The sequence below is a fragment of the Seriola lalandi genome, unplaced genomic scaffold (genome assembly GCF_002814215.2).
Source record: "Seriola lalandi dorsalis isolate HSWRI2012SDOR001 ecotype SW California unplaced genomic scaffold, Sedor1 jcf7180002054947, whole genome shotgun sequence".
NCBI classification, from domain to species: Eukaryota; Metazoa; Chordata; class Actinopteri; order Carangiformes; family Carangidae; genus Seriola; species Seriola lalandi.
This window is the reverse complement of record NW_019525498.1, coordinates 1,020,396-1,041,036: the sequence shown is the minus strand read 5'-3', so window position 1 is coordinate 1,041,036 and position 20,641 is coordinate 1,020,396. Positions and strand designations below refer to the sequence as shown.

General features: G+C 40.5%; 1 protein-coding gene across 1 annotated transcript in view; it reads right to left on the bottom strand.

The window, feature by feature from the left end:
* Positions 1-20,641, bottom strand: part of mei4 (meiosis-specific, MEI4 homolog (S. cerevisiae)) — a 42,842-nt gene that overhangs the window by 7,704 nt on the left and 14,497 nt on the right. The window contains exon 4 of the mRNA XM_087170413.1: positions 17,134-17,265. Within this exon, the coding sequence (XP_087026539.1) occupies positions 17,134-17,265 (132 nt within the window). The remainder of the gene's footprint in view (positions 1-17,133; positions 17,266-20,641) is intronic.

Here is a 20,641-nt window from a genome sequence, read left to right as displayed (position 1 = left end):
CTAGTATTTTGATGAATTCAGTTTAACACTCGTAACCGTTTGCTCTGAATCCTGAAAAACAAGCCAGAGCTTGTTGTACACACATTAATTATTAAAGACGATACATTAACATGAGGCTAAATGAGGTTGAATTACAGTGACAGAGTGAATGGCTGACTCACAGTTTGATGCTCTAACATCTGACAGAATCTGGTATGAAACAATGAGCAGGGTCAGACGGGTCATGTGAAATTCTGTCATCACTTTCTACAGCACTACAAAGTCAATCATATTTAACTCTCATCACTCCAGCTCTTATTACGTGGGCTGAAGGCAGAATAAGAAATAATATGCAGCTGAATATTTCATAGTTTGGGGGCTCCAAGAGATATTTGAAAACGGTGAGTCCAGAGGAATTCACTGAGGTGGATGAGGTCGTCGATTGTGGAAGCGAGAAAACTTTTGGATCTGTATGCAGCGAGGGAGCCTGAAGCACCATGACCCAGATAACATCAGCTGCCCTGAGATTATAAAGCCGTGCCCTCAATGGGATTTAATTGTCCATTTGATTAGACCTGGAGCTCGTTACTGTTCTGAGTGAGCCGCAGGCGAGTCGACAGCCTTCAACCGTTGGCTTGGAAGTGAGATTGAAAGTTTCTCAAGTGGAAGAAAACACAAGAGTGAAGACAGATAAGAGGATAGATACAAGGGGCTGACAAAAACACTTCATGAAAAGAATTTAAACTGTGAATCAACTATACTGAAAATGACTGCAACCAAAGATTATTGTCATTATCAGCTATTGTGCTGATTATTGTCCAATTAATTCCTTAATTGTTTAGTCTGTAAGATGTAAGAAAATAGATCTCCACCACTATTCCAAGAGACAAAGGTGATGTCTTCAAATGTGACTAATGGCCAATAATCCAAAGACATTCAATTTGCAATGATATAAAAGAGAGAAAAGTAAGAAATCCTCACAATCCTTGTGTCCATCTGCTGAATCGAAGTCTAATATTCCCTCTCTTCTAGCTCTGGTTTTGGTCTCCACCAGCTCCTGAGGGGAATATCTGACTCTTCAGCTGCTAAATGCTCCACTGTGTCTGTAAATGAATCTGTCTACTGGTTGGTGCTGGGCGGATAGTGGAGAGGGAGTTTATCACAGCTTGTTGTGATGAAGGCACTGACACTGAACCAAAACACGTACATGTGCAGTCAAAACAAAACTATGAGATAAAAGCTTCAGGTTCTCTCTCTGTGACATTAAATATTCATAACTAACAATCAAAATGTTTAATTATCATTCATGAAGAGACTAAAAGCAACTACACAATAGGCCTGCAGTGATTATCAATTAATCTGCTGATTATTTTCATAATTGTTCTTTAAAAAGGTCAGAAAAATTCACAATAATGTTTTTACTAAATCTCATCCTGACATTTTAAAATTGGTTGTTCCAAGAAATTTAAAGTATTGTTGCAGTTTATAGTGTTGTTGCTAAAGCTTGTGTTTCTGTCAATTGGTCAATAATTTTTGGACGTTTTGTTTTTGGGATTCACACCTGCAGTCTGGCCACAGATGATTTGACCTCTTCAGCTCTGAGAGATGCTTCATGTTGCTTTAAACATTCACATATAAAAGTGATAATTTTCAGAACTCTGTTGTAGCTCATAAATGCTGCTAATTAGCTTTCAACCGTCCATGGCCCAGCGCTTTTACACCTGTTTGTAATTCTGATGAAATTACTGGAGCGTTTACATCAACACCCTTTTCTATGAGGTGTCACTTTGTTTTATTTACACTGTTTACCTGCATAGTTATAGGGAATAAGACAGAGATAGAAAGTATAGAGAAAAAGGTAAAACAAGGTAGAGAGGAAGGAAAAAGATTACGAAAGAACAAAGAGGTAGAAAATGAAAGAGAAAAAGATCAGAAAAGATAGACAGGAGGAGTGATAGAAAAGACCGAAAGAGTGAGGCAGTGAAAGTGGAGAGAGTGAGGGAGAAGCTGACAAAGAGTACATAATGAAGCTCTACTCGGCTGGGAGTGTGAAGGGCAGTAATTTACTGATCAAGGACAGAGATTGATTTGTCACCAGAGTGGAAAAGAAAGCCCACAGCGTGAGCGAGAAGCTTCAGCCTCCTTTTTCCACAACAATACTGTCGAGTTCGCCACTACCGTGTTACTATGTGAATGCACAGAAGCTTGGCCTGCACTGACACCGACTTCACCCAGGTATGTCCACAACAACGGCTTGGTCCAGTTCGATCAACAAAGGAGAGAAAGTCAACAACAAACATCAGGGTTCAGAGGAGAAAATAAAATCATTCAGCACCTCTATGCTGTGACCTGACCCGATTCAAGCTGCTCAGAGTGTCATTTTTTCTGATGTATTTCAAGTTTCTTCTTGAATTTCTAAATGTCCAGGCTTGTCCGCTGGAAAACCATTCTCGTATTTCCTTATTTTCTCTTGCTGACGAAAACAGTGATTGTTTCTCTTCATAATAAAGCCAATACTGACTACATGAAGATTTCACAGCATCTATTACAAGCTACAAACCTAAAACTCAATTACAACTGAGGCATATAAATAAGAGAAATCACTGATAAACCGTCTTTACTTCCTGTTTCACTTACAAGTCAGAATGGTTGATATGAAAATAAGGGGTGGGTGACCTGGAAAAAGATCATATGACAATCTTTTTGGGTGGAATCGCAATCCACGATCTGGTTTCTGTTTCCGCTCTGATTTGATTGTGAAATTCCTGACCGGAACTTGTGATTCGTATCTTTCTGAGGCTTTGATGCTTTTTTCAGATGTTTGTCTGCTTGCCAAGAGTCTTCACTCACAATGATGCCTTCTGTTTACAAATTGTGTCACAACCAATCTCACTTTTTGCTCTGTTCATATGGAGTATTTGTTTGTACAGTGCTGTTAATTAATTAATGACGTACTGTATGTAAGTGTTTTGCTGCTACGCCAAACTCGCCGAGGGCGGCAGAGCAGAACAAGGACTACCAGATCACCAGCTGCAGTTAGCTATGGGCTGGTTAGCAGTGATTGAACTTTTAAAATTTGATATCTAAATACAGCAACATTTTATAACGCAATCTATATGATTCATTCAGTCAGACTGTCTACGATATAGGTTCGTCAGATGGTCCGCCCCTATATGATAATATCAACAAGTAATGACTTTGATCTGGTGATCCCAACTTTTCTTCCAGCGCCAACTATTCTCAAGAGAAATATCTCCAACAATTGGATGCATTCCCACATTCATAACCTCCTCAAGATGAATTGTAATAACATGTAAATGTGATAATACAAACATCTACCAGTAAATAAAAGCGAACTCACTTAAGCAATGCAATCAGAAATCAATCAATTTTCATTTTCTGTTGTTAGGTTATTACGATTTGTTGTGTTTTGATAATTGCTTTGTGGCTGTAGTAAATGACACTGAGGTAAATGCACCGACAGTCTTCAGGCTTACATGCATCATGATCACACACGGCCCTCTCCTCCCGTCAGCCCACAGCAACTCCAAGGAATTGATTTTTTCCTCTCTTATTTTCTTTTTGCCTCTGTCTTGCAGACGCATCCTCTTGCAGTGTTTTATTTTCTCCCCTGACCATCTCCTTCAAGGCAGTCCACTAGCAATCCAGTGATTCAACCGACAGAAAATCGATCCAATCTCATCCAAGTTGGCGTTCTATGAGCTCATATCTTGACATCTCGACTGCCCGGGGAGGTGGATGAACACCGGTTTGTCTGGTTCACACACACACACACACAAAAGAACTACTGTATCGCCTTGTTTTCTTATCTCACCATCAGCAGCCCAGGAAAGGTCCACCACGTTGGATGATTATTTTTCTTTTTTGTTAAATGGTCTCATGAGGTTGTGACAGTTGCAAACAGGAGATCTGTTCTGTCACATCTGTCGGCTGGAGACAGCTGATATGACAGCGGCAGTTTCCCCAAAGACCAAACCACCATATTTACGGTGTTCAGCCACTTGGAGAGACTTGATGGAACAGAAATGCCAAAGCTCAAAGTCCTTATCTCTCAACAAGCTGTCCTTACTTCCTGCCTACCTAAAATCAGCTCCTCTATCGTCACTGAAGGTGGGTGGATCAGTTACACTTAGGATTCCTCCAACTGACATTCCTTCTTTTGCTGTTTTACTCACTAAATTTCATACAACTTGGGTCTTATTCTGGTAGTTTTGGTTGTCATACTTATCACTAACAACACTGTTATCACACAAGTTAATATCTGAGATCTGGGAACAAAGTGAAACCACTGAAAAGAAGTCGAACAAGTCAAGAAATGAGCAGCTGAGCATCAGAGATGACCTTAAGAATTTACAATTAAGATTAAAGTGGTAGATCTGCCACTATTATCACTGTAAACTGTATGAGTGCTGTGCAAGAACAGAAAGCTTGGCAGGCATAGCAACAGCAACCTTAGTGTCAATTAAATCTGCAGATATATTTATAAGGGATGTCATGAATCAAGGTTTTTTTTATCCCCAATCTGACTCCTGTAATAGCTGATATCTGCATTAGAGAATGTAAAGGTATGTCCTGCCATGTGGCATGGGGGACGAATGTTGGGATGAGGGCGCCATATTGTGAGGAACACACTGTTTACCTGTGCCTGCAACTGTGGCTACCTGCAAACCTTTTCGTTTTGTTTGGCTGTTAAATTTGTTCAAGTCTGATGGGCAAGGGAAGACAGACGGAGATGTGGAATGGGAAAGAAAAAGGGACTCAACTGGGAGAAATTAAATAGCAATGCCAGGCAACGGTATTTGGACCAATAACAATGAATAAACAAAGATCCATATGACTTGGCAGCCCAAGACTGGATTACTGACCCTGATGGACATTGTGAATTATCTTGTTCTTGGACTGAATGCATAGACTTTGCGTGAGTTTAGAAGTTTTAAATCCTTAGAAGTTTGTGACTAGTTTTGCTGTGGTTGCATGCAACATCTGTTAATTCACAAGCTATCATTCAGCTATGTGATTATTTTATTGAGTCACAGACGGTGGATTTCAGCAGTCGCATAATTAAATTAATAGACCTCATTAAAACACAGGTTTTTCTCGTTGCACTTGGCAGATATGTTTAATATTTGGTTGTCAGTGTTGGGTAGAAATGGGCAGAGACATGATTTTACAGAGTGTGTCCTTTAGATTTGTTTGCAGAAAAGCAGCAGGATGTCAGTTACCCCAAATTCAACAAGGCACAATGTCAACTTCACATTCCCTCTACGGCGTCCTATCAGACGACTTTTTACATAGCAACAGAGAACATGCAGTGTTGATTAAATATGTATCTGGCACATTGAACTCAACTCAACTGAATTCAACTGGAGAATGAGACTCCTGAAACTGATGTGACGCGATCCACTGGAGAGAGGAGGTATCACTCTGCTGGAGTCGCTGCTACAACAGAAACACTCTCTCCACTCATAGTTGTACAGTGGTGTCACTGAGTGGAGGCTCTTCCCTCACAAACAATCTTTGCTTAAGTACAGGAAGCAGCTGCAGAGAGCACTTTAACCAACAACAACAACAACAACAACAACAACAACAACAACAACAACAACAACAACAACAACAGGAAAAGACATGTTTAACGTAGAATTTAGAGATACTAAGTCATAGATTCAGGTAGTGAAGTCATTCACCTAAATGAATAGAGAGAATGATAAAAACCTGTTTTGTATGTCTATGGTGTGTTTGTGAATTATACACGACTGATTGAAGCATGTGAGTTTGATAGTAACTCTACAGAGGCTTCCAGGTTTAGTTTTATTAAAGTGACTTTGATCAACCAGTCTCATTTTCCTTCCTGGTCCGACTGCTAATGAGAGCGGTACACTTTGAGGATAGACGGCGGCTTTGATCCTCAGCTAATTTGTCCATCTTTTTCTTTCCCTTTTCCCTTTAATTTGATCGTTCGTCAAATCTGTCACACGGGCGGCGGTAGACGGGGACGGGCTCACCGCACAGAGAGCGGGTCGCCTCACTGAGAACACGTCTGTCATCAAGCCATTTGTTCAGGAGGGTAACCGACTGTGACCGTGCAGCTACAAACATGGGATTTGAAAACCACAAATTTGTAATGGTCAGTGGGTTTTGCAAAATAGTCCTCTATTAAACACTTACCTAAGTGTGTCAAGAAGCATAGAAAGTATTTCGGTGCATTTTCTTTTTTTACTTTTTAAGCTTTGCTGAATTAACACAGGATCAAGATTCAACCATAATAATGAACCCACAGAGAATTATAACCAACTCTGCCACTTTATGGAGCTTTTTAGCCTCTTTTAGCTCATGTTGTGGCACATTCACTGCATGCTTCAGTCTAGCGTTTAAAGCAATTAATCGACTAATTGATTAATTAAGTGATTGTTTAAGTCGTTTATCAAGAAATATGTAATGTATTCTCTAGTTTTGGGACTGTTGGTCGGACAAAACAACATTTAACTACTATCATACAGCTGTGTGTAAGATTTAGTGCATTCTAGTGGTGTAACATAGTAACATAAAAACATGAAAAGCACTGTAGAGCCAGTGTGGGCTCATTCTAAGCTAACGAAAATACAATTCTTAGATTCAGATGGTTATATACTAATGAAAAAATAATTATGAATATCATATCCCCCTTAATCCTACATCTGTCCTTTCAAAACCTCACTTTGGGCTTTTCCTCATTTTCTGACATTTTATAGACTAAACAATTAATGAAAAAAAAATCTACACATTGATCAATAATAATTATAATTTAATTGTTAGTTGCCACCTGGGTGCAGTCACTGTTACATTTAGCAGCTAAAGAGCGAGATACGTCCCTCAGGTGCTGGTGGAGACCAGAAACAGAGCTAAAGGGAGAGTGAATATTGGACTAACTTTCTTCAGGGGGACATAAACACCACTCAATATAAATGATCATGTTGCAAAAAAAGGTAATAATAATGTATGTCAGTGGTGGAGTTTTTCAGATCGCTCCCCAGTGACGCAGAACTTTTCAGTGTGAAATATATATTTTTTGAAATAACATTGACTGAGAGAAAAATTGGAACTGTACTTCAATGTTTTACATTAAAGTAACACTATAAATATGGCAATCCAAAAGTGCAGCATCTACAGATGTTGCTTTACAATTTGGCTAAATGGCTACACATGTTGTATAATTAATCTTACCGAGCTGAGACCAAACACACATTGATGTCTTTAATTCTCCTTCACTAAAGTTGAGAAAGTCAGACACATCGGTGGATTTAGGACTTAACTGATGGACATTCCCCATCGCTTATTAGTCACAGTTTTGGATTCCAGTGCAGGAGGCTTTGGCAATTCTACCTAAATTAATTTTGTTCTGGGCTGAATTCCTGCTCTTTTAATGTACTTGGCAATGATGCCGATTGGTCCAAATATTGGCTAAATTAAATTACATTTTGTCCAGCAATGACAGCCAAAGTTTAGCCACTTTGCAAACTTAATATAGCTGACAAACCACAGCGTGTACACGTCTCTACAGAGAGCTCAGAATGATAGAAGTTCGTTCTTAACTGATTTGTAGGTCAAACAGATTGTAGCTCAACCTAAAATGCCAAAGCCATTAGGACTATGGCTGCGAAGTGCCAGTAGCCATTACTCAAATTGCCTGGGAACGCTATAGCTTGCATTCATGTGGGGCACAATCATTGGATAGAGAATGACATTAAATAATGATTCTGTCCATTAAAAATGCCAGTGAGGAGAGAGAAGAAAAGATTATATTCCTACCGCCTGACGTCTTGTCTGCAGAAACAAATTCATCACGTAACAAGAGAGCCGTGATGATGAAACCATATATTTCCGACCTGTAGGTGCATTGTAATTGAGTTCAACCAGCACTGCTCTGCCACGTATTTATCTATTTATCTACAGAAATCCAGCGGACATGTGACACCACATATTAAGCAGAGGAGTAGAGTAATGGATGCAGTGGGTTATTCTAACGAACGCTGAGACAGACGAGCTCTGTGGGAGGAAGATGACAGATAGAGACGAAGACAACGGGCAACTGGAGAGCCAAAGAATGCTAATTAATTAAGCCATCACCACAGATGCCACCAGAGCTTCCACACAAAAGATGCAAAACACACCATCCTCCTTAAGTCCCTGAAAAATATGAACGTGAGAAGCGCGACGAGATAATAGCAAAGCAGTCTTTCTTTAGGTTTTACATGCTTCACTTTTCTGCTACATAGATTTTAAAGCCAATAATACACCTGCTGCGAGCTGACGAGAAACAACAGTCATCATTTCAAAGGGCATCTTGATTTGCGAGCCTCAACGATGAGTATAAGTATAAGCACAGTTCGTCTTCCATGTCCCGCTGCAGAGGTCACCACATCAAGTGAAATGCCACCGCTACAATAGAAAATGAGATACAGACACACACTCCAGGTGTGAAGTCAGTTTTGCAATGATTAAAAACGCACAGAATGAGAGGGTGATGTGCTTCTCTGTGGTTTTTCTATCCATCTGCATTTGCCCCGTGACGGGCAGATGACATTACCAGTTACCTCATTTCCCCAATGATGTCCGACAGGCAGAAAGCAAGTGTGGAGAATGAATGAACCACAACGGTTTTCCTAACGTTTGCTTTGGTCCTGAATATAGGCTGGATATACAGTTCTGTTTACACTACATCAAAGGCAAAGGCGGATGTGTTAACCAATGTGCAGTCGTGCATACAGTCCGTGCTGTAGTAAAGTCTGGGCTGTCCAACCTTTGCAGACTCTCGTCACATTGATCTTTGCAACTATGTGGCTGCAGAAGATGATGGTTACAGGTTTGGGTTTGATGGTCTACATGTAGCCCACATGTCACACACCCTCCACCTCCTCCTGCAACCCCGCCTCCTAGAGGTTATGGTCATGAACGACTAAACTGTTTTCCACTGTAATCGCCGGCTGTATTGCGTCTAAAGGCAACTGTTTTTTTAAAATCAGAATCAGGTTTATTGCCAAGTGGGTTTTCAACCTACAAGGAATTGGCCTTTTTTATTATTTGGTGCACATCAATAGACAGAAAGAAGATAAGAAACAAAAAAGAAAAAGAAACAAGCAAGTACTGCAGGTCAGATATCTTAGATACAAATAGAAAAATTTAACAATAAGATAAAATATATTAAATAAATGTGAAGAAATGAAGCCCTGTATTTATTAATGGCTGCAGAGTTGGCAGGAGACGGTTTGGGTGGATGGTGGACACATAAAGCACATGACTGTCGGACGAGAGACTGGAGGTTTCTAATCTAGTGTCTTCCGTGTTTTACCTAAGACTTTGGTTACGGTCAGGGAACGATGGTGGTTTTGGTTCACTGTAAATAAACACCTTATGTCTAAACTCACTGTGAACTTTGTATTAAACCAGACCAGGATCTATCTCTCACCTTAACCAAGTGCTGTGAGAGTCCAAAGAGACCCAATAAACAGTTTAATAATGCTGAAGCCACTACAAGTAAATCTGTGACTTAACAACATATCCTCATTATGTTATTAGAAAATGTAATCAAGTCGGAATTAAGTTTCCTCCAAAACCCATTTGCAGTCGTCGTTTAGTTGCATAGAAACATAATTTTTAGGCAACACAGATGCATTGTTATATCTGCTCACTGCTTCTTCTACTGGAGGCCACAGTATATTAGATATTTGAGGCCGAGACAAACAGAAACATGTAAGTTATAAAAATCTGATGATGAAATATGGCTTAAGTACTTTAAATTAGTTTTTTTTAAGGCAGTATGAAAAGCCTATGTGCTGGGCAGGACATTTTATCATCAGTGCCTTATGGTATCACTGAGCAGAGAGAACCTCCTCACATGGTATCTTTCTGAGCACCTGGACGAGGCTCTGACTGTTACCAGAAAATGGTTTTATTCTTCCTGCTCTTCCTGCATCAGGACAAACGATCACTTCTCACTTTACTGCTGACTCAACTCGACATGCCAGCGCCCTCCCCACCATCCGGCCATGAGCTTCATACAAAAGCTGTACAGCCGAAAGAAAACGGTTACACTGTGGTCATCATTTGTTTTCCTGCAAAAGGTGTGTTATTGGTTTTCTTTCCCCCTGAGGAACGGAGCAGAGGTGATGAGCAAGGATAAAAAGAAGCAGACGTACTGACAAAGCTCTTTGTGGCAACTCGAGCCGAGAGAGGGGCTGTTTGTAATTCTCATGGCAAGTCTGTGTGAACATTATAGAGCACTATTTCCTGAACCGGAACTGCACACAAGTTAAACGTTGGTAGTAAAAAGTACAATTTGCTTTGTGTATCAACTCAAAATATTTATTTTGCCTCACGTGGTTCTGGCCACTTTGAGTTGTTGAGTTCTTGGTAAGACGAGTAAGTAAAACTATTTCATTCAATTATCAAAATATTTTCTGTCGACCCACTGAGGGATTAATCGAATAGTTGCTGCAGCTCCATTCAAATTTTACAAGCTCAAAAGTATTTATTGATGCAGTTCTTTGACCAACAAGGTCTTCATCAGGCAGTAAAATTGCAGAGGTTATAGTGAGAGACATTTCCTTTTTTATCATTTATCAAAGACTCTCATCCCAAAATGTTCGTCTGTTCTCTCAGTCCCTTCACTTCAGTGTTCCTGCACCACAAACAGCAACGACTGAAAGTCTGTGGAAGATGTGGCTGATATGTCATAGTGTGACATCACACCTTATTCCCCTCGACTCTTATGTAATTATGGTCTTTAAAGACAGACTCACATTTTTCAGCAAGTCCCACGACTAAAGGTTTTTGGATTTCTCTCAGATTTCTTTCTCTCTGCGCCGACTGATGCCGAAACCTTTACACTGTCACGAGAAGAGGAACAAATGAGCTTCAAGCCACATGAAGCCAGTTTCTTGGAAATGTCATCCATGTGCACACGAGCACATCTCTCGTGTCCTTAAGGCTTTCTCCTTCCAAACACTACTGCTACTCACAAAGACAAAAGCCGTTCCATTAAACTCAGATTTTAAAAATGAATTCAAGATGAATGTGGGTGTAGGAGTATATGAAACTCAGGAATCAGCCCCCATGCTGATATTTAAATATGAAATGGGATGCACTGAGCAAAAAATATTCCCCGAGCATCCACTGAGAGCTGCGGAGCCAAAGAGTGCAAATTGAGCTGGCACTGGACTTTAGAGGCATCAGCTGCGATGCTCATTTCCTCTGGCTTCGCCACCGTCACTGAACCCTGCACGTCTGAAGAGTAATTCATCACCCCAAAGCCAAATTTAATATCCCAGAGCCAAACTTAATATCATTAAGGGCAATCATCCCAGACGCTGGCTGGCTCTGAAACCCACTGGATCATTCTAATGAGACAATAACAAACACAAGTTTCATGGGATCTCACGCCAAATGAAGCTCAAGTGGAAAGTTATCCACAGAGGCCACGTCAGACAGAACCTCCACACGGACAGTGTGGGGTTATTTGTTCATTATTTCTTCAATTAAGCAGATGTTTAATTTATGACATCATTATAAAATAAGCACTGACGCAGATCCAAGTTCCCAGAGCTCAAACTGTAATCTCTGAACAGCAGTGATTGAGATAAGAGGTAGAGCTGAAACGATCTGCAGATTAATTGATAATTAATTGGTAAGTATTCTGATCATAAATAAAACTGATCCGGTCCCTTTTGTTCCATACTCCTTCACACAGTTGATTCCAAATCAGTCAGTTCTTTTTGTCAGTTTAAAACCTACATAGTTAATTTGAGTTAATGCCAAGTTTACATCAAATTATGCTGTAAATATGTAATTTAACTGTATGTGTTTATGTAAATTAAATATTAATAATCTGTTTTGTGTTTTCTATGATCGATCCACCGAAAATCTTTTACAGTAAATTAGTGATAAAAGTGGAGATGAGACAGCTAACCATGTTGGGACAGGGACAACTGAAGGTGTGTAGTCATCAGATCAGAGAGGCATTTCTTCTGCCCAGAGGTTTAGTGCTCTTGCTGGGTTTCATGGTGGCTTCGTCCTGAGGGGCTGAGGCCGTTTGGTGTGTGCCACTGACTGTCACGCCCTCTGACAGAACAACACGGCGCCCAGATGGCACAGCTGATCTGTATGCTGCGCCGCTGCTCCAAGGACAGAGGCAGCGGGCTGAAGCATCTCTGAGGATGCATGTCAGACAGGAAACACTGGCCTCCTCCACCGCCCGGCTCCTGACAGGATACTCATGAATACTACTCACTACTACCGACGCCCTTGAAACCGTGAACCCCAAACCACTCATTCTTCAGCTGATGCCTGCAACAGCGCTGAAACTCAACAGCCTAAAGTAATACTTGACTTCTGAGGCAGAGTGTGTTACATCATATAAACATTTACATAATATATATCGACCGCACTGCTTTACTTTGCTGGAGTCATTGTTCTACATAGAGACAAAACAATTACTTTATTAATCAGGCAAACACTGAGTCATTGTTGAAATCAATGGTTCACTAACGTCTACCAGACGGTCTCGTCATCTTCCTGTTTACATTTTCATTTAGACACAGAGGTTTATGTGTCCTTTTGTTTTTTGTGCTTTGGATTTCAAACTCACATATTGTCCATTTATCATCTTTGTTTTATTAAAATATATATATCTTTGACAAACATTAGTATCTTCTAGAGCTGCAATGATTAATCGTGACATAAAATTAATTAATCAATCTTTTTTGTGTCATTTTTCTGGTTGTAACTTCTCAAATGTCAGGATTTGATGCATTTCTTTGTTGTGTTCCCTGTATGTAGAGGACTGAATATATTTGGGACTGTTGGGTTGTGGGTAATTTTATCATTTTTCTGACATTTTTTGGGCAAAATGATTCATTGAGAAAATAACGGGCAGATTAATCGATATGACTTTTTAGTTACAGTCCTACAAACGTCCCAATTAAAGTGTTGACTGTTGAATAACTGGAATGAGAAGTAATTGTTATATACACATTCTTTCTTTTCGTTCTTTCCATGCCTCAAAATGTTTATTGTGTACGTACAACCTAATCCTGTTAATCCCGAGTTTTGTAGGTGAGGTCTTTGTTTATTTTAAATTCATATATATCTGAGAATATGTAGGTCTAATCATTATGTACTTATATATGTATGTGGATGTCTTTCTAATAGTCTTAATTTTAATGTGCAAAGACATAAATACAATAAGAAAAATACACATCATCCAAAGGAAATAATCTGTGCTTTTCTTTATCTTATTGAAATGAATATCTTTGGGTTTTGGACTGAAAGACAATAAATATACCAAATTCAGGAAACAGAGATCTCCTATTTTCTGACATTAGATGGGCTGAATAACTGTTGCCATAGATCCTGCTCGTATGTAGACGTCTTCAGCTGAGATTAAACGTGAGCACAGAGAAACAAACACAGGCATCACTCACAATAACTAAAGATCAGACATCTGCTCTTGTACAGATTGTGCAGAGTGTGTATTTTGGTCCTCTTCAGTATTACTCTACGTGAGACAGTCCTCCATATGTGGCATCATGACGTGATGGAATTCAGGTTCCTACATTAGCTCGTTGTCTTCACCGTGTGCTTCCAGACGAACGGCCACAGGGCCTGAGGAGGTCTCTCCCTCTATGATGTGAATGATAAGAAGGAAATTATGTTGATGGTGTGTGAGCATGACACGACGCCCTTCAGCCATCATCGCCTGTCCTCTGAACCTCTGGAGGATATACGGAGGCCTGAGTCAGCGAAGAGTCGTCAGACAGATGGGAACGATCTGCTCTGTTAAGCACCAGCTGGAAAAGGCCTGTCTGCTGTTCACTGGTGTGACAGGTGGTCGGCCGATGACCTGAGCTTTACATTTTTTAACTACGAGTTGGGAGTTAAATACTAACAACGGAGACAGCTCCTGGTCTGGAACAAAATCAGGATTGTTTTATCATTATTGATTAATCTGACAATCATCTGCTCTGAATACGACCATCACAAGGTGACCTCATCAAACGTCTTACTTATTCCAAACAAAAGTCCAAATATGATCAATTTACTATAACACAAGAAACAAAAGCAGCTCGTTCTCACATCAGATGTTTGGTATTCTTGCTTGAAAAATTAACAAAATTGATTTTGTTTTGATCAACTAATCTATTAATTACAAATAATCTTTGCAGTTATATATTGTATTCTAACAAACTGTAAAGACATGATTATTTATTCCCTCTTAGATATAAAATCTGCTTTTTTAGAGTAGTTAGCATGACAGCATGCGTACTTCAGGGAATTCACCATAACATTGGTGGATGTAATGTACTGTATTACTGTAGCAAAGCACCAAAAACAAAGAAATGAAAAGAGAAAATGCAAACTAAATTGCCCTTTAATGTATTTTTTTAACTCTAAGAGATACAGGAACACTTTGGTGATAAAAAAGAATTGAAGGTAAAACAAAGAAATGACAGATTTCTGTTTTCTGGTAGAACTGTTGCAGTGCTTCCTTAAGGTCACTCCAATGTTAAAAAGAGATGTGTTAGCAGCACAGGGTGTAGATCTAAACAATCACAAGTGCAACATGCTGACCTTCAGCCTCAGCCCCCCCCCCCCCGGTGTATTCTCTTTGGATCAGAGAGGTTATAAGGCAATATCTCAAGCTAGAGGATAAGATGCTCTCGTCAAGGGGCTGCTCTGAACTTCTATGTCATTTGGCAGCTATTCTTGACATTTGTAGAGAGAGATGGAGGCAGAGAATGTAATATTTACGTTTCTCCTCTCTGGTAGTCGTCGGGGGTGACTACCTCTTATTCTTTTGTTCTGTTTGTATTTGTATTTTTTTACACTGAAAATACTTTTAAATAGATTTTGATCAAAAAACAAAAACATGATGTGTTAAAATAAAAACTCAAAGGCTTCGGCAGGTTTGGTAAATAGACATGTTATCTACAAGCTGTAACAAACACCTGTGATTGGTTACACACTTTACCTGAGGATTTGTATTCCATCAGTTGCTGTAAGTGTCCAAACCTCTTCGAAGTTTCACTTTAGCAAATAACACTAAACTACATGGTCTCGGTTAGAAAGAGGCAGGAAAACAAGGCAGGGGTATTTTCACAGAAATATCCTCAATCTGCTGCCAGAGAAGTCTGTGACTCTTTATCCTGTGGGGGGGGGGGGGCAAACCCCCTGCAGTGATGGGTGTACAAGAGGCCAGAGAGTCGAAGCATATGATTCTGTGTTCAGCAGGAGGGAAGGGTTAACCGAGTCTCAACACCCACACAAATCACTGACTGGCAGACACTAAAAATATACAGCGCAGCACCTGCCTGATGGAGCTGACGTTGGTGCAGGCAGACTGACACAAATCAAACACTCAGAGTTTACTTTAGGTGAAACTGAAGATGTAAGTCAGGCACTGATCTCCAGATTTAATCTTTATAAGAACCAATATTTAACCGTTCAGATAAAAATGGCGGTTAATGTGTTTGCTTTCACCTCAGAGTAGCAGGAAGTCGGTGCAGAGCTGAAGGATTCATAGATTTTATATCTAAATGCTTGAATTCCAAATGTCAGGAGCTGTGACTTAAATTATACCTCACATTATGAACACTGTCTGTTGAGGTGAGACCTTCTCCAGATAAACTGTCTACAGAAGCAATCATTTTCTGACAGGTAATGCTAGCTAGTGGCTAGGTGAGTAGCTGCAGACAACAGCCGGCAGGAAGTGAATCTGTAAAGATTCAGGTGATAAACCTCTGTAGGTTCATCACTGTTGTTACAAGAAATTAAATTATAGCCGATTCAAATAAGAAGATGTTTTAGGGCTTAATAGTTAATATATCTCTGTAACCCACACCCCCACCGTCTCAGGTTAAAATATTTTGTTACGCATCACCTCCGGCCTCTGTAAATACCGACCTCTGACAAACCTAACAGTCTGCCAGCGACGGCGGGGATTCAGGGATTGAAGGTTCAACAGTTGCGCTCATCATGATTCACTCTGTGTAACAGCATGAGCTAAGTGCATAAATTGTTAATGGAAATATAGATGTAGGCTCTTCTACAGCTTTTACATAATGGGAGGGCGCAGAGCCTCACAGATGTCACGCTGATGTCTGTCTGCGTGCTCCGAAATGTCAAACCACCGCATTAACGACGGTCTTCGTTTAACACACTGGTTAATTTAAGTTTCCAATTACAGGCCTCCTGAATGCACAGAGGAAGACGTCGGTGCTCCACTTGTATGTGACAGGGGAGGACTGACACCTCAGATACAGATTAGCGCCGGTTTGCCGGAGACGACGGCTCCGCGGCGGCACGAGGCTGTTGTGTTTTGTCGATATCTCCAGTGAAGGGTGAGTTCAGCTTTTTCTTTCTTTAACTCTAAAAATGCAGTGTTGATAAAAAATTCTTGCTTTGGCATCGCCCCGAGTCGAGAGGGTCTCTCGAGGAGAAGGAGAAAAACCAGGCGCAAGTGAGCATGACCGACCCTGCTGAGTGGGAGGGAAGCTCAGCGGGAGGGGTGAAGGGTGGAAATCATCTGCATCCTTTCCCTTTTTTCTTTTTTTTTTTTCATATTTCCACTTCGAGGGCCCCCGCGGCTCGACACTTCACAGGGAGCAGGCCGGACGAATGCAGCTCTCGCCCGGCCTGTGACTCAGGCGGTGACCGAGGTCTGCCCAGAGACGTTTGAATGCACGGCAGGCAGGAAGCTGGTGGGACGCAGTATTGATTATGGCGGTTCAGCAGCGACCGTGGCACCGAGTCAATAGAGAAAAAAATGTCGCGCACCTGAAGCCTCGAACAAAGGCCGACAAACAAAGAGCAAAATGTTCAATAAAGTAAGAGTATGAGACAGAGAGCGAGAATCTGCGGAGGAAGAAATAAACAAAGAGATTCATGATCTCAGCGTGGTTTGAATATATAAAACTCCTCTTTATATCAAGTGTATACAAGACACAACTGCAGCTCGACATGAGGCAGTGGAGGGAAAAGAGAAACAGCAAAGCATCGATGCTGTCACCGAGCAAAAAGAGAAAGAAGAAACAAGAAGAAGAAGAAGAAGAAGAAGGATGGGGAACGCAGGAGCAGGTGTGCTGAAGAGGCGGGGGTGTTTACCTGGAAGGCCTGCCAGAGCTGATCGGCCAGAGCGCTGATCTGAGCGAGGATGTGACGAATGAGAAAGGACTTTGACATGCTGCTGCTTCCCAGTGTGATCAGGTACTCCATCAGCTTCTCTGCAGCCTGGAGCTGAGGGTTGCAAAAACAAGATTTTTACTGACGTCGTTTCCTTAAAGCTTTTTTGTTGTTGTTTTAACTGAATACCATCAAGAATATAAAATCTGAAGATCGACTGATTCCAATTCTACCATCCATGAACTGGCTACTATAAATATGTGTTGACACTTTCTACTGACAAAGCTTTGTCTTTATTTAAAATCTGAATTCGTGGCTATTCTAAATGCCCTGATTAAACTTGATTCTTTAAGACTAACTGCATTGTTTTCTCCGGATCAAAAAATCAATTGAGTTTTATTATTAGTAAAATATTTGGAGCACCAATTTAGAAAAGTCACATGTTACAGGTTCCTGAGTGTCCTGGTTCGATGAAAAATTGTCTTTTAATTTCACAGCATTTTCATCGGCACTTGACTATGCAGCTGTAATTTACACTCACGCTGCTGCCCACACTCCCGAGCCCCTTGATGCTGTGTATCACGGCTCTTAGATATATCACAGGTGACAGTTTAGAGGCCATCATTGTGTCCTCTATGAGAAAGCGGACATCACTTACCACGCAAAGGGGAACAACACTTGTCTTCTTTTAATTTAAAAAGCCATCCTAAATAAGCTACCACTTTATTTCTCATCACTTTTTAAGACTCAGCGATACGGTACTTGCTGACAGGAACGTATCACCCTGGACGTCCTGTTTATGAATACAAATCTGGGAATAACTTCCCCTCACCTATTACTGTATGTTCCTCAAGGTGGAGTACGCTTCAGGACTCTGGCAAATGTTTATCCCGAGAGGAGATTAAATATCTGCTTTATCTGCTGCTGTTATTCCTAATCCGTCTGTTTTATCACTGTGTACTGAATTTATATTACTGTCTTTGTTTCCGTCTTTATTCCTGTAACTCATTTGTCTTGTGTCTGCACTTTATTTCATGTTTACACTTTGCTTTCTGTTATATGGCTTGTTTTGTTTTTCTATTTGTAGCCATTGTGAATCAATTGGCATTTCCTGAATAAGTAATAAAGAAAGAAAGAAATCATTTGTCTTGGCTGCCACAGGCCTTTTAAATTAAACTGGAGGTGATTACCAGATAGTGCTTTCACCTTGTGAGTGTGTCTGTGTGCGATCATGGAGACACCTTGTGTAGCGAGAACTACCACAGAGGTGGTTGTCAGAACTGTACAGGTGTGTAGTTGGAATCAAAATGGAGATTGTTGTGGTCCAATCCATGAAAACTGAGTACTGCTGTAATAACGTAGTTATAACTACTCAAGGGTTTGAATGTCAGCATGTTGAAGGGCGACGCGGCTTGTTGGTTTGGTCCATTTATTATCGTCATTTATTGTCTGATGAAGGTGTATTGCCGCTTTTATTTTTCAGATTAATGGAATTCACCTTAACGATTATTGACTATTTGTTTGCATTCAATAAATGGATTTGTGACAGACGTGTAACCGTAACTACTAATTCAGCCTGACCTGGGCATAACAGTTACTCTAACCTCAAAACAGGGTTAGGGTCTTCACCTTAACATTTAACGATTTACATTATGGAAACTTGCTCTTTGTCCCCATAAGGAAGACAAGTCCCTATAAGGTCCCCACAACGTGAGTAACACCTGGACCTCTCACACACACTCTGCTCCCCCCGAGCCCCACACTCAGAGGAGACGAGGAAATAATGTCTAAAGCTCGTTATTAAGAAACTCTACAATTATTTCTGCAGCTGTTATAATAACACACACGTCTCGCACAGGGAATATCTCATTTCATTCAGAATGTAGCTTCGAGATGAAAAACTTTCTAGACGTTGAGACAATACGAAAAAGAAGTAGCAAAATATGTTTAGCCTTCAAAACCACTCACACTTTGATTAATATTAGCAATCTCAATATTTGGTACAAAATTATTGTAGCAAAACCACCCAGTGTTATAAATCTGAGTCGAGGCTGAGTTGACAACGTTGGTAAAAGTCCAACACCCGTGGAGAAGGCGCTCAATTTGCATACTCACAAGAACACAAGGACAACTTTCAGTCCAGTTATACAAGAACCAGACAGCTCACATCAACAGCCCCGGAACTGCATATTCCCAAAGCACCTACCAACGAGATTAGTCCGCTTCCAGACCTCTGAATCACTGCCCACATCCACAGATTTGTTCACTGATTCAAACAGGTCTGGTAGAGTATTTTTAGGCTAGATTCGGGCAAGGAACAGCAACAGTGAGCACGGCCATAAAAAAAAGAAAAGGCATTGGTTTCTTGCAGGAAGAGCAACTCTTGAATAGTATTTCTTCAACATTAAAGGTCCAATATCGTAGAAAGTGAGATCTCAATGTCTTTTTTTGATTATAACGCAGGTCTGCGTTCTATATCAATACTAAATGCACACAGACCAGACTCAGAACCTGAGCCTTAAAAAGAGCCGTAGGTCTTGTGTAACTTTGTGATGTCACAACAAAGCAGTCACCGCCGGTCAGGGAATATGGGACCTTTAAGTTAGCTGATCCAAGTGATCACTACCACAGCTTCCATGTCGACTGAGAAATACATCTGCAGGACAGATACGCCACTCACTACTGATTGTTTAGGGCAAAACAAATAAAACACAACTTCTCTCCAAAAGAGAAATCGGCTAACATGAACGCAATGTCAAAGCAATTCTATCTGATTATCATGTTACCACAAGACCCCCCCCCTTCAAGAAACATGATCACAAGTTTTCTCCACGTCCACAAAGCAGATGGGAAAACTCTGAAATCAACAAAACTCAAAACATGGGTTTCTATAAGTTGTACTTAAGAGTTTTAAAGTCACTTTTCATACCTCACAGAGTGCAATTTAATATCCACTTCACAGTCATACCCCCCACAGTATGAATGAAAACCAGCAGGGATAATAAGGCTGAACGTTATTTACCACGTCCATGAACATCACATTTTTGTCAGTACTTCCCATCAATATGTAACAACACTCCCTAATTATATAATTTCCAACATCCTGAGTCTGAATAAGCAGCAGGGGAGATTAAACAATTAAAATAAATAACTAATTTAAGACTAACGTATCGATTTGTCAGGGGTCTGAAACAAGAGCACTGGAGATTTTCCAGCCACTTTCTGCCAAAATCACAAACAAAAACATTTTACAATCAACGTTACTCCCCAAAACAGGCCAGAAATAATATTTGACATTTGTATATTTTGAAACAAAGTACGTAGAACCCCTGCAGCAAACAGACATTTAGTAAATGTTAATTCACACAATTGTTGACAAGAAGAACAACAGAGACCTTTTTAGTTGCTACACCCTGATGCCAAACACATGAGGCACACAGTTAGCTGCTGCTACAGGTTTTCATTTCGTCTGCCCCTGGAGGGGTGGGGG